Source organism: Oncorhynchus keta, chromosome 20 (genome assembly GCF_023373465.1).
Source record: "Oncorhynchus keta strain PuntledgeMale-10-30-2019 chromosome 20, Oket_V2, whole genome shotgun sequence".
Taxonomy (NCBI): domain Eukaryota; kingdom Metazoa; phylum Chordata; class Actinopteri; order Salmoniformes; family Salmonidae; genus Oncorhynchus; species Oncorhynchus keta.
Genome location: NC_068440.1, coordinates 31,664,340 through 31,678,788, shown reverse-complemented (window position 1 = coordinate 31,678,788; position 14,449 = coordinate 31,664,340). Strand labels below are relative to the sequence as shown.

The window sequence follows — 14,449 nt, the reverse complement described above, 5'->3', positions numbered from 1 at the left end:
GAGACTAGTGGCCAGGGGCTGGTATTGGGAGGATGCATGGTCAAGGTGTGAGACTAGTGGCCAGGGGCTGGTATTAGGAGGATGCATGGTCACAGTGTGAGACTAGTGGCCAGGGGCTGGTATCAGGAGGATGCATGGTCACAGTGTGAGACTAGTGGCCAGGGGCTGGTATCAGTAGGATGCATGGTCACAGTGTGAGACTAGTGGCCAGGGGCTGGTATAAGGAGGATGCATGGTCACAGTGTGAGACTAGGGGCCAGTGGCTGGTATTAGGAGGATGCATGGTCACAGTGTGAGACTAGTGGCCAGGGGCTGGTATCAGGGGAAGGCATGGTCACAGTGTGAGACTAGTGGCCAGGGGCTGGTATCAGGGGAAGGCATGGTCACAGTGTGAGACTAGTGGCCAGGGGCTGGTATCAGGAGGATGCATGGTCACAATGTGAGACTAGCGGCCAGGGGCTGGTATCAGGAGGATGCATGGTCACAGTGTGAGACTAGTGGCCAGGGGCTGGTATCAGGAGGATGCATGGTCACAGTGTGAGACTAGTGGCCAGGGGCTGGTATCAGGAGGATGCATGGTCACAGTGTGAGACTAGTGGCCAGGGGCTGGTATCAGGGGAAGGCATGGTCACAGTGTGAGACTAGTGGCCAGGGGCTGGTATCAGGGGAAGGCATGGTCACAGTGTGAGACTAGTGGCCAGGGGCTGGTATCAGGAGGATGCATGGTCACAGTGTGAGACTAGTGGCCAGGGGCTGGTATCAGGGGAAGGCATGGTCACAGTGTGAGACTAGTGGCCAGGGGCTGGTATCAGGAGGATGCATGGTCACCGTGTGAGACTAGTGGCCAGGGGCTGGTATCAGGAGGATGCATGGTCACAGTGTGAGACTAGTGGCCAGGGGCTGGTATCAGGAGGATGCATGGTCACAGTGTGAGACTAGTGGCCAGGGGCTGGTATCAGGAGGATGCATGGTCACAGTGTGAGACTAGTGGCCAGGGGCTGGTATCAGGAGGATGCATGGTCACAGTGTGAGACTAGTGGCCAGGGGCTGGTATTAGGAGGATGCATGGTCACAGTGTGAGACTAGTGGCCAGGGGCTGGTATCAGGGGAAGGCATGGTCACAGTGTGAGACTAGTGGCCAGGGGCTGGTATCAGGGGAAGGCATGGTCACAGTGTGAGACTAGTGGCCAGGGGCTGGTATTAGGAGGATGCATGGTCACAATGTGAGACTAGCGGCCAGGGGCTGGTATCAGGAGGATGCATGGTCACAGTGTGAGACTAGTGGCCAGGGGCTGGTATCAGGGGATGCATGGTCACAGTGTGAGACTAGTGGCCAGGGGCTGGTATCAGGAGGATGCATGGTCACAGTGTGAGACTAGTGGCCAGGGGCTGGTATCAGTAGGATGCATGGTCACAGTGTGAGACTAGTGGCCAGGGGCTGGTATCAGGAGGATGCATGGTCACAGTGTGAGACTAGTGGCCAGGGGCTGGTATCAGTAGGATGCATGGTCACAGTGTGAGACTAGTGGCCAGGGGCTGGTATCAGTAGGATGCATGGTCACAGTGTGAGACTAGTGGCCAGGGGCTGGTATCAGGCATGGTCACAGTGTGAGACTAGTGGCCAGGGGCTGGTATTAGGAGGATGCATGGTCACAGTGTGAGACTAGTGGCCAGGGGCTGGTATTAGGAGGATGCATGGTCACAGTGTGAGACTAGTGGCCAGGGGCTGGTATTAGGAGGATGCATGGTCACAGTGTGAGACTAGTGGCCAGGGGCTGGTATTAGGAGGATGCATGGTCACAGTGTGAGACTAGTGGCCAGGGGCTGGTATCAGGAGGATGCATGGTCATGCATGGGGGCTCATGGTCAGTGTGAGACTAGTGGCCAGGGGCTGGTATCAGTAGGATGCATGGTCACAGTGTGAGACTAGTGGCCAGGGGCTGGTATCAGGAGGATGCATGGTCACAGTGTGAGACTAGTGGCCAGGGGCTGGTATCAGTAGGATGCATGGTCACAGTGTGAGACTAGTGGCCAGGGGCTGGTATCAGTAGGATGCATGGTCACAGTGTGAGACTAGTGGCCAGGGGCTGGTATCAGGAGGATGCATGGTCACAGTGTGAGACTAGTGGCCAGGGGCTGGTATCAGTAGGATGCATGGTCACAGTGTGAGACTAGTGGCCAGGGGCTGGTATTAGGAGGATGCATGGTCACAATGTGAGACTAGTGGCCAGGGGCTGGTATCAGGAGGATGCATGGTCACAGTGTGAGACTAGTGGCCAGGGGCTGGTATCAGGAGGATGCATGGTCACAGTGTGAGACTAGTGGCCAGGGGCTGGTATTAGGAGGATGCATGGTCACAGTGTGAGACTAGTGGCCAGGGGCTGGTATCAGGAGGATGCATGGTCACAGTGTGAGACTAGTGGCCAGGGGCTGGTATCAGGAGGATGCATGGTCACAGTGTGAGACAAGTGGCCAGGGGCTGGTATCAGTAGGATGCATGGTCACAGTGTGAGACTAGTGGCCAGGGGCTGGTATCAGGAGGATTCATGGTCACAGTGTGAGACTAGTGGCCAGGGGCTGGTATTAGGAGGATGCATGGTCACAGTGTGAGACTAGTGGCCAGGGGCTGGTATTAGGAGGATGCATGGTCACAGTGTGAGACTAGTGGCCAGGGGCTGGTATCAGGAGGATGCATGGTCACAGTGTGAGACTAGTGGCCAGGGGCTGGTATCAGGAGGATGCATGGTCACAGTGTGAGACTAGTGGCCAGGGGCTGGTATCAGGAGGATGCATGGTCACAGTGTGAGACTAGTGGCCAGGGGCTGGTATCAGGAGGATGCATGGTCACAGTGTGAGACTAGTGGCCAGGGGCAGTGTGGTATCAGGAGGATGCATGGTCACAGTGTGAGACTAGTGGCCAGGGGCTGGTATTAGGAGGATGCATGGTCACAATGTGAGACTAGTGGCCAGGGGCTGGTATCAGGAGGATGCATGGTCACAGTGTGAGACTAGTGGCCAGGGGCTGGTATCAGGAGGATGCATGGTCACAGTGTGAGACTAGTGGCCAGGGGCTGGTATCAGTAGGATGCATGGTCACAGTGTGAGACTAGTGGCCAGGGGCTGGTATCAGGAGGATGCATGGTCACAGTGTGAGACTAGGGGCCAGTGGCTGGTATTAGGAGGATGCATGGTCACAGTGTGAGACTAGTGGCCAGGGGCTGGTATCAGGGGAAGGCATGGTCACAGTGTGAGACTAGTGGCCAGGGGCTGGTATCAGGGGAAGGCATGGTCACAGTGTGAGACTAGTGGCCAGGGGCTGGTATTAGGAGGATGCATGGTCACAGTGTGAGACTAGTGGCCAGGGGCTGGTATCAGGGGAAGGCATGGTCACAGTGTGAGACTAGTGGCCAGGGGCTGGTATCAGGGGAAGGCATGGTCACAGTGTGAGACTAGTGGCCAGGGGCTGGTATTAGGAGGATGCATGGTCACAATGTGAGACTAGTGGCCAGGGGCTGGTATCAGGAGGATGCATGGTCACAGTGTGAGACTAGTGGCCAGGGGCTGGTATCAGGGGAAGGCATGGTCACAGTGTGAGACTAGTGGCCAGGGGCTGGTATCAGGAGGATGCATGGTCACAGTGTGAGACTAGTGGCCAGGGGCTGGTATCAGGAGGATGCATGGTCACAGTGTGAGACTAGTGGCCAGGGGCTGGTATCAGGGGAAGGCATGGTCACAGTGTGAGACTAGTGGCCAGGGGCTGGTATCAGGGGAAGGCATGGTCACAGTGTGAGACTAGTGGCCAGGGGCTGGTATCAGGGGAAGGCATGGTCACAGTGTGAGACTAGTGGCCAGGGGCTGGTATCAGGAGGATGCATGGTCACAGTGTGAGACTAGTGGCCAGGGGCTGGTATCAGGGGAAGGCATGGTCACAGTGTGAGACTAGTAGCCAGGGGCTGGTATCAGGAGGATGCATGGTCACAGTGTGAGACTAGTGGCCAGGGGCTGGTATCAGGAGGATGCATGGTCACAGTGTGAGACTAGTGGCCAGGGGCTGGTATCAGGGGAAGGCATGGTCACAGTGTGAGACTAGTGGCCAGGGGCTGGTATCAGGGGAAGGCATGGTCACAGTGTGAGACTAGTGGCCAGGGGCTGGTATCAGGGGAAGGCATGGTCACAGTGTGAGACTAGTAGCCAGGGGCTGGTATCAGGAGGATGCATGGTCACAGTGTGAGACTAGTGGCCAGGGGCTGGTATCAGGGGAAGGCATGGTCACAGTGTGAGACTAGTGGCCAGGGGCTGGTATCAGGAGGATGCATGGTCACCGTGTGAGACTAGTGGCCAGGGGCTGGTATCAGTAGGATGCATGGTCACAGTGTGAGACTAGTGGCCAGGGGCTGGTATCAGGGGAAGGCATGGTCACAGTGTGAGACTAGTGGCCAGGGGCTGGTATTAGGAGGATGCATGGTCACAGTGTGAGACTAGTGGCCAGGGGCTGGTATCAGGGGAAGGCATGGTCACAGTGTGAGACTAGTGGCCAGGGGCTGGTATCAGGGGAAGGCATGGTCACAGTGTGAGACTAGTGGCCAGGGGCTGGTATTAGGAGGATGCATGGTCACAATGTGAGACTAGTGGCCAGGGGCTGGTATCAGGAGGATGCATGGTCACAGTGTGAGACTAGTGGCCAGGGGCTGGTATCAGGAGGATGCATGGTCACAGTGTGAGACTAGTGGCCAGGGGCTGGTATCAGGAGGATGCATGGTCACAGTGTGAGACTAGTGGCCAGGGGCTGGTATCAGGGGAAGGCATGGTCACAGTGTGAGACTAGTGGCCAGGGGCTGGTATCAGGGGAAGGCATGGTCACAGTGTGAGACTAGTGGCCAGGGGCTGGTATCAGGAGGATGCATGGTCACAGTGTGAGACTAGTGGCCAGGGGCTGGTATCAGGGGAAGGCATGGTCACAGTGTGAGACTAGTGGCCAGGGGCTGGTATCAGGGGAAGGCATGGTCACAGTGTGAGACTAGTGGCCAGGGGCTGGTATCAGGAGGATGCATGGTCACAGTGTGAGACTAGTGGCCAGGGGCTGGTATCAGGGGAAGGCATGGTCACAGTGTGAGACTAGTGGCCAGGGGCTGGTATCAGGAGGATGCATGGTCACAGTGTGAGACTAGTGGCCAGGGGCTGGTATCAGGGGAAGGCATGGTCACAGTGTGAGACTAGTGGCCAGGGGCTGGTATCAGGAGGATGCATGGTCACCGTGTGAGACTAGTGGCCAGGGGCTGGTATCAGGAGGATGCATGGTCACAGTGTGAGACCAGTTGAAGAAAATAAAGACCTGCAAGTGAACCCTGGTCAGCAGTGATGGTATTTTAATTCACACATGTGTGAACACAGACAGCAACTTATCTGCTTGTGAATAACACAAACCTGTCCCACCATCCCAGAGCAAATCCTCTAAGGACAGCAATGACACCTTTACACTGAGAAATGTAATGCCAATAGTTTTTAATTCAGTGCCAATAGTCTTTCTCATTCAGTGAAACTGATGAATCAAAAAGAGGGATGTTTTTATGCTCTCTCTGGTGACTGGGTGACATCAGGGAAGGGGTAACATTCAATCTCATTCAGCCACTTGTGAACGGCTGTGTTCCTTCTTATGGTCTCCACCGACTCCAGAGTCAACCTGTGGCTGAGTGCCCCCTGGTCCTTCCTTCCTGCAGCTCCAGGAGGATCTCCCTGCTTCAGCCCTGTCTGCCCTACACTCCTACCCCCTCTAGCAAGGCCCAGCGCTGCCCCGCACGTTGGTGGCCTCAGCTGCTTCTCAGCGACACTACTTGTTTGGACCCTCTCGTGGAGCTTCTTGGTTTCGTTCCTGTTGCAGATCTCCCTCAGCTTCCTGTAGAAGACGCGGCAGCTGAAGCCCTCCATCCAGCTGAGGCCGATGTGGTTCTGCAGCACGGCCAGGCTGGGATAGAGCAACAGGCACCCAGCACACCGGTACTGGAGCTCCCCCTCTACCTGCTCTATGGCAGAGGCTCTGCGCAGGAAGTTAAAGTCCAGGTGGCGGGGCTCGTATCTGGGCTCCACCGACTTGGACCGCTCCTTGGCTGAAGGCTGAGGTGGATGTGGTGGATATCCATGTCCGTAAGGGCCGGGTGGGGTGTGCTTCAGGGGGGTGCAGGGAGGGTGAGTGGGGATGGACTGCGTCTGTCGTACGTGTGGCTCTGCTGTCCTCAAAACCGTGAGGGAGGGTGGCCATCTCATTGAGGCTGGGAGAGAGAACAATAAATAAGGGGAACGTACATATGAAGAACCCTGATCTATGAAGACATTGCTAGGTGAACACACATCAATGCACCTGACTGACCTTTACACTTTTCAGATTTCTATTCAGTATAGCATTTGAGAGGTAGACTAAACTGAAGAAAGCAGCCAATTGAGAACATCTACCATTATGAAGGAACTGGAGAACATTAGCATTATGAAGGAACTGGAGAACATCTAGCATTACAAAGGAACTGGAGAACATCTAGCATTACAAAGGAACTGGAGAATATCTAGCATTACGAAGGAACTGGAGAACATCTAGCATTACGAAGGAACTGGAGAACATCTAGCATTACGAAGGAACTGGAGAACATCTAGCATTACGAAGGAACTGGAGAACATCTAGCATTAAGAAGGAACTGAAGAACATCTAGCATTACAAAGGAACTAGAGAACATCTAGCATTACGAAGGAACTGGAGAACATCTAGCATTAAGAAGGAACTGGAGAACATCTAGCATTAAGAAGGAACTGGAGAACATCTAGCATTATGAAGGAACTGGAAAAGTGCTCTAACCTCACTAGAAGAAAACTACAGAAGAGTTTTGTCCATTTTGGTGTGTCGGGGGAGGCTGCAAAATTCACAAACTAGAGCATGTTTTTCCTTAAAACATAATTTCACATTGAATGTTTACCATGGATTACTGGACTTATTTATATATATTTTTCTGTTTTATATTCTTGTCTTGCATGCTCACATTTCTCAGAGGTGTGAATTCAAACCTAAGGCACTGCATGTAATGTTAATGGAGTAATCACATTTGAGTGTCTCCCTATTTTTAGCCAACACATTTGAATAAATGTAAATCTCCTACACAGGCTTGTCATTATGTGTCATCTGCATTAGCTCTGCCATGTCCATTGACTTTGGGGTGAAAAGAGCCATAGACTCCAGGGTTTGTTGAACAAGTGTGATATGTTCTGATGGTTCTCCTCTCTCCATCACCAGGGGAGATGCTTCTCAGATTAAATACCAGTGGATGATGGCATAAACTACAAGCAGTGCTTTCTACATGGAAGAAATGAATGATAGGAGACTTGAACCTTTGTGAATGCAATCCTATTTTCATCTCTAAATGACAAAATAGAGTTTTCACAGTATTATATTAAAGGTCCAATGCAAGTCGTATAATTTCTGGGTAACAATTAACAATTAAGTCCTGTGGTTGTTTTACATTAAAATGTTTTTCTTTTTTTTAAATAAACAAAAAAAGCTTCTTAGCAAAAGGGCAATTTCTTAAGCAAGAATTTTGCTAGGATTGTCTGGGAGTGGTCTGAGTGGGCATGGGGGAAAACTGAAAAATTGATTTTAATGGTAGAGAGGTTATAAATGGTCTGTCTTATTGATCTACTAACTAATTGATTTTCAGGCAGTCATTTCAAACAGCTATTACACTAAAAGGGCATTATCATAATTTTCACAATTTCACAGTATTATTCCAACTTCAGTGTGGCAATATACGTATATAAAACACAGGAAAATCCAATTTGACTGCACTTGGCCTTTAAGATAATTTCAGATATCCTAAAACACATTCAAAAGGGAAGTAGGAACTTATATTATGTTGATGTATTCATTCATTTATTTAACACACTTAGTTTCAAACACCTAGACAACACAGCAACAATAATACAGTACACACATTCTCCATCAACTCATTAAAAACTGCCTCAGTCAAGCAATGATGTCACTTCTGTCTTCTGCAGCCACCTGTGGATCATGTCTGCCTTCTTGTCCCTTGTCCCAGGACCTTTCCTCCCGTCAACATCGGTCGGATGGTGGGCCAGGGCCAGAGAGGCCGACCCGAGGCGAATGATGGAGGAGCTAGAGTGCTTTGGGTCGATATCCAGGGCCTGGGCATCCTTGCTCTGGCAACTCATCATGACCATGGGGCTGCGGTCCTGCATGCTCTTCAGCTTCCTGTAGAACACCCTGCAGCTGAAGCCCTCGCTCCAGCCCTGATCGATGTGACCCAGCAGGGTCCCCAGGTGGTCGTAGTACCTCAGGCAGCCTGAGCACTTGTACTTACTCTCCCCGCAGACTAATTCTGCAGCCGTGACCTTGTGGATAAAGAGAGGATCCACCTCGCCACACAGTGACCTCTGGGAGTCAGGGCGGTGGTGGTAGTACATGGTCTGCGGCGGCTGGGAGTGAGGGTCGGTGCCTGTCAAACTGTTGGACCCTGCCAGGGTTTGAGTGTCCAGGTTGAGGGAGTAGCTGTGGATAATGGTGTCTTGGTGGAGGTGTTGGTCGGAGGGCCTACTGGCTAGGTGCTGGTCGCTGCCCAGGTTGGTGGTGCCGAGCCTAGAGAGGAGGTCTGAGAGACTGGGGTTGAGTCTGGAGGGAGTTGTCTCTATGGCCTTTGACTGCACCTGTACCTGACTCTCACAACCTGTATAGACAGCAGGCAGTTTACAATTCCAAGGCTTCATTAGTGGTCTAAAATTGAATCACTGAAAGAAAAATCTAGTTTGCATTGCTTCTTAAAGTCAGTCTAAATGGGAACAGTTGGAGTGTTTTCAGAGGTAGAAGTGAGTGGAAGAAAGTCACTCATTTCTCCCACAGCTCGAGGTGGAAATGGGTTTGACGCATTACAGTTCTCTAAAGGTCATGACCTTCATCAAGCAGCAACATCCAAATGGAAAAATCCATTGAGTCTATCTGTACTTTTATCAAGAGTAATCACCAGATTCCCCTTCAGAAATGTCCATGTCATTGTCATCTCGCCCTGATAAACACTTTTATATGTCAACATCACATTATTACATGACTAGTGTCATAAGGGCAGCAATCTGAAACCATTAAAGAGTAACATACCAGATGATTCCTCTACAATATTGTTATTTTTGTTCTTAGTCCTCCTCAGAGCGTCCACACTCATGACCTTCAGTGCATCCTGCCTACACTTTTTCAACAGCTACTTTGAGTAGATAACTGTTCATTAATAAATTATATGAAAAGTGCTATAGAAATGTAATACATTTTTAGAACACTTGAGCAATCGTGTGCATCATCATCACAGGCCAGAACAGTGATGTCACAAAGGGAACTCAATCTGAACATTTCGCTGTGATTAACATTTTCTAACATTAGCTAAAATGAGAATAATATTGAGTGCTATATTGTTGCTTAAGAGATGATTTTATCAGAAGTATCAGAACAAGCATTCATTTTCCAGATAAATGTTTATAATGTCCATTCCTCTAGCATAACAATTTGCTAAAATATGTAGGCTACATATTTTGTGGATAACAGTGCCAGCATAATCATTTACCTCTCTCTGCAGTCCTAGTGTTATCAGGAAGATCATCTGTGGTATCATTCTTTGGCGAGCCAAGCTTCCTATAGTGGCCCTTCGTGTGATACCTGGATATATCTAACTCTAGTCAGACAGAGAAGGATGTAAAAGACATATTACTGAAACACTCAGTGGCCATAATAAAAAGCAAAAAATATAATTTGAAGTGTAACACATTTAAATAAGCAAAGCTACATCAGAACAGAGAACAAAATAATAATACATGTTTTATTGAGAGATGGGAGAGTATTGCTGCAATTGAGAGCATGGTTCATGTGTATTCAGGGCCAAATGTATGACAAGCCAACATGAGCTCAGATTGTTCACTGTACAAATAAATGTTCCCACTCAACTCTCAGATGAATTACTTAGCTGTAAATGTACCTTCAATCTTCTTCACAACAAAGTCCATTGAATTTCCCCCGTCTACAGTTGTGTGTACAGTTCTGTTATGAGCTCTTCAAGTACTAAAATGTTGCATGCTTCAAATACTTTGTTTCCTTGTTCCCCGGGAAACCAGAATTCTATGAGATCAGAGGGTTCCATTCAGAGAAGAGATGCAAATTATCTAAAAATGTCAGTCGGCTCAAGCATTTGTCCTATGAACTTATGTACGTGATCATCTTTGATCAATCAAGTATGTGTTCACTTTCTTGGTTCCAAATATAGGTGGTAATTAGATCTAAGTCAACCTGGTAGCCTAGTGGTTAGAGCGTTGGACTAGTAACTGAAAGGTTGCAAGTTCATATCCGCGAGTTAACAAAGTACAAATCTGTCGTTCTGCCCCTGAAACCTCAATTTGTTCTTAACTGACTTGCCTAGTTAAATAAAGGTAAGAAAATAAAAACACTTTTCCTTTACATTCACCAAAACATCATCTAAACAAGATTAGGAGCTTCAAGGCTCCTGAGCATCACCTCAGCAGGCCTTACATAATCAATGCATCGTCTGGCAAGCCTCCTAAAATGAAGGTGTTTCACCTAATGCATTCAGCTATAGCAGCCGCTCACTGTGCCACTGGGGTCAATGTGTATTGGGGTTTATGTAAACCACTGACTTGCACTGAGACGAGAAATAGACTCTGTGTAGGCGATGTCACACACTCAAGCCTCCTATGCTTTCCCCCTCCCCTGACAACTAAAGAGCCTTAGCTTCTCAAAGGAGCTGTACTGTAGGAAGTGTGATGTACAAGACCAATAGACATATGCATGGCATGTGGGTTACTGTGGAAGGCTTGCATAAATATACATAAATAAATATAACAAATATAAATGCAACAATTTCAAAGATTTTACTGAGTTATATTATATGAACAATGGACTTTGTTCATATAAGGAAAACAGTCAATTGAAATAAATTCATTAGGCCCTAATCTATGGATTTTCTATTAAAAAAATCTAACTCGGCAAGTCAGTTAAGACAAATTGTTATTTGCAATGACTGCCTACACAGGCCAAACCCGGACACTGCTGGGCCAATTGTGTACCGCCCTATGGGACTCCGAATCACGGCTGATCGTGAGAGCCTGGATTCAAACCAGGGTGTCTGTAGTGACACCTCTAGCACTGAGATGCAGTGCCTTAGACCGCTGCACCACTCGGGAGCTCCAGTCACATGACTGGAAATACAGATATGCATCTGTTGGTCAGATACTTACAAAAAAAAGGCTTGAAACCGGGATTCATCCATGAAGAGCACACTTCTCCAGTGTACCAGTGGCCAACGAAGGTGAGCATTTGCCCACTGAAGTCGGTTACGACACCGAACACCAGTCAGGTCAAGACCCTGGTGAAGATGACGAACACGCAGATGAGCTTCGCCGAGACTTTTTCTGACGGTTTGTGCAGAGATTCTTCATTTGTGCAAACCCACAGTTTCATCAGCTGTCCAGGTGGCTGGTCTCAGACGATCCCGCAGGTGAAGAAGCCGGATGTGGAGGTCCTGGGCTGGCGTGGTTAGCGGTTGTGAGACTGGTTGGACGTACTGTCAACCATGGTAGGGAAATTAACATTCTCTGGCAACAACTCTGGTGGACGTTTCTGCTGTCAGCATGCCAATTGCACGCTTCCTCAAAACTTGAGACATCTGTGACATTGTGTTGTGACAAAACTTCACATTTTTGAGTGGCCTTTTATTGTCCCCCGCACAAGGTGCACCTGTGTAATTGCCATGCTGTTTAATCAGCTTCTTGATATGCCACACCTGTCAGGTGGATTAATTATCTTGACACAAGAGAAATGCTCACTAACAGGGATGTAAACACATTTGTGCACAACATTTGAGAGAAACAAGCTTTTTGTGCATCTGGAACATTTCTGGGATTTTTTGTTTCAGCTCATGAAACATGGGACCAGCACTACATGCATTTATATTTTGGTTCATAATATGTACATCACTATTATACATAAAGATACATTTCTTTTCAGAAGGTTATTAAGGTCTTTCCGGGTTAACAACTTATTTGTGATATTTCTGGGAACGCTGAATTGTATCATTACATATTCCATACACTGTTCAAAGGCAAAAATATACATTATGGCAATATACAAACTATACAAGGAGTGAATAGTACTAAGCGCTGATCTTGAGCTAATGCAGATTGATGTCTCGGCAGCATTAGTGCCTGTCAGAATGAGAGGTTCCAGCTAGTTCTTCTGAGAGCGTGTCATTCTGTGAGAGCCAGCAGACTGAAATGTTCCAAAATAGATGTATCTGCTCTACAGATATACTCCATGATTGAAAGAAAATCACATATTTGTTAAATGTTGGTTTATGAGGCTACAATTTTCAACACAAAGGATCATTTCAGCCTTCCTGAACTGGCCCCAGCTAGTTCCCTTCTGTGTTTCTGTGAGGAGAGAGACAGCGAACACAGCTCTAACTACCAAGGTTCTAATTCCCTTCCTTTCCTCTCACTGCGCCAGAGAGCCAGCCTAGGCAGACGACACCACACAAAGGAGGCCCACGCAAGCACCCTATGAAATATCAAACAGTGGAGCTTCATGAATGAGTAATTGAGGAAAACGGCAGGGCATAGCTGAGGCACAGGGGGAAGAGGGGACTTGGCATGAGCTCGACATTTCCCCATCTCACACAGCAGCTGGTGTTAAAAACCAATCAGATATGGTTTGAACAGAACTCTCTCTAACGACACAAAGAGGATAATGGGAATGGATCCACCAGCAGCAGTCTATATTATTATGACTGGGATGCATGAGTCATATATGGAAAAGGGAACAAACTATTCAAATTGTAATGATATGAGTAGTTACTAAAAATATGTAGTGTTTTCTTGGGGAGCTTTTTTAAAATGTTTTTTAAAAATGGTTTAGTTACAGTGCTCAAAAATACCTGCCTGTGCGTCAGGCCACAGCAGAGTACATACATAGGCATCGGAAATGTACATAAATAAAATGTCTACTGTGCTGTAATGGGATGAAGGAGAAAGATTGTGTGAATTCAGGTATTTGATGTACAGCACCAGTCAAAGGTTTGGACACACCTTCTCAATCAAGGGTTCTTTATTTGTACTATTTTATACATTGAAGAATAATAGTGAAGACATCAAAACTATGAAATAACACATTTGGAATCATGTAGTAACTAAAAAATCTAATCTTAAACCAATCAAAATATATTTATATTTGAGATTCTTCAAAAGTAGCCACCCTTTGCCTACTTCGCTCAACAAGCTTCAAGTGGAAAGCTTTTCCAACAGGAGTTCCCTCATATGCTGAGCACTTGTTGGCTGCTTTTCCTTCACTCTGCAGTCCAACTCATCCCAAACCATCTCAATTGGGTTGAGTTCGGATGATTATGGAGGCCAGGTCATCTGATGCAGCACTCCATCACTCTCCTTCTTGGTCAAATAGCACTTACACCGCCTGGAGGTGTGTTGGGTCATTGTCCTGTTGAAAAACAAATGATTGTCCCACTAAGCTCAATCCGGATGGGATGGCGTATCGCTGTAGAATTCTGTGGTAGCCATGCTGGTTAAGTGTTCTAAATAAATCAGACAGTGTCACCAGCAAAGCACCCCACACCTCCTCCTCCATGATTCACGATGGGAACCACACATGCAGAGATCATCCGTTCACCTACTCTCTCGTCTCACAAAGACATGGCCGTTGGAACCAAAAATCTCAAATGTGGACAGATTTGGTCTAATGTCCATTGCTCGTGTTTAGTATTTTCATATTTTGATTTGTGTAACACTTGTTTGGTTACTACATGATTACATTTGTGTTATGTCAAATGATTTGATGTCTTCTCTATCACTCTGTCCCTCTCTCACCGGCGCCTCTCTGCTTTCGCTCCCTCCAGCACTGCTTTGGGGCGGCGATATTCCCCTTTCTGTGCCCAGGGTCCTTCGCCGTCCAGAATCTCCTCCCAAGTCCAGGAGTCCTGCGTTCTTTGCCGCTGCTGGCCGTTACCACGCTGTTTGGTCCATTGTTGGTGGGTTATTCTGTCACGATCGTCGTAAAGAGGAGACCAAAGCGCAGCGTGACTAGAATGCATTCTTCTTTTAATGAATGAAGAACACAAAGAACACTTAAACAAAAATGATCGTGACGCTATGACAACGAGTGCAGACACAGGCAACTACACACAGACAATAACCCACGAAATACCCAAAGAAGAAGTCTGCCTAAATATGGTTCCCAATCAGAGACAACGATAAACAGCTGCCTCTAATTGAGAACCAATCTAGGCAACCATAGACATACATAAACACCAAGATGGTAAACAACCCCATAAACCTATACAACCCCTAGACAGTACCAAAACACATACATCACCCATGTCACACCCTGACCTAACCAAAA

At 48.1% G+C, this 14,449-nt stretch overlaps 1 protein-coding gene across 1 annotated transcript; it reads right to left on the bottom strand.

Moving 5' to 3' along the window:
* Nucleotides 1-5,398: 5,398 nt before the first annotated feature.
* Nucleotides 5,399-14,079, bottom strand: LOC118373054 (uncharacterized). Its single transcript, XM_035759113.2, has 3 exons — nt 13,918-14,079; nt 9,600-9,707; nt 5,399-6,266 (listed from the first exon to the last, which is right to left on the bottom strand). Exon 3 carries the CDS (start codon nt 6,259-6,261, stop codon nt 5,566-5,568), a length of 696 nt encoding a protein of 231 aa, XP_035615006.1. The 5' UTR covers nt 6,262-6,266; nt 9,600-9,707; nt 13,918-14,079; the 3' UTR covers nt 5,399-5,565.
* Between the last annotated feature and the right edge of the window lie 370 nt (nt 14,080-14,449).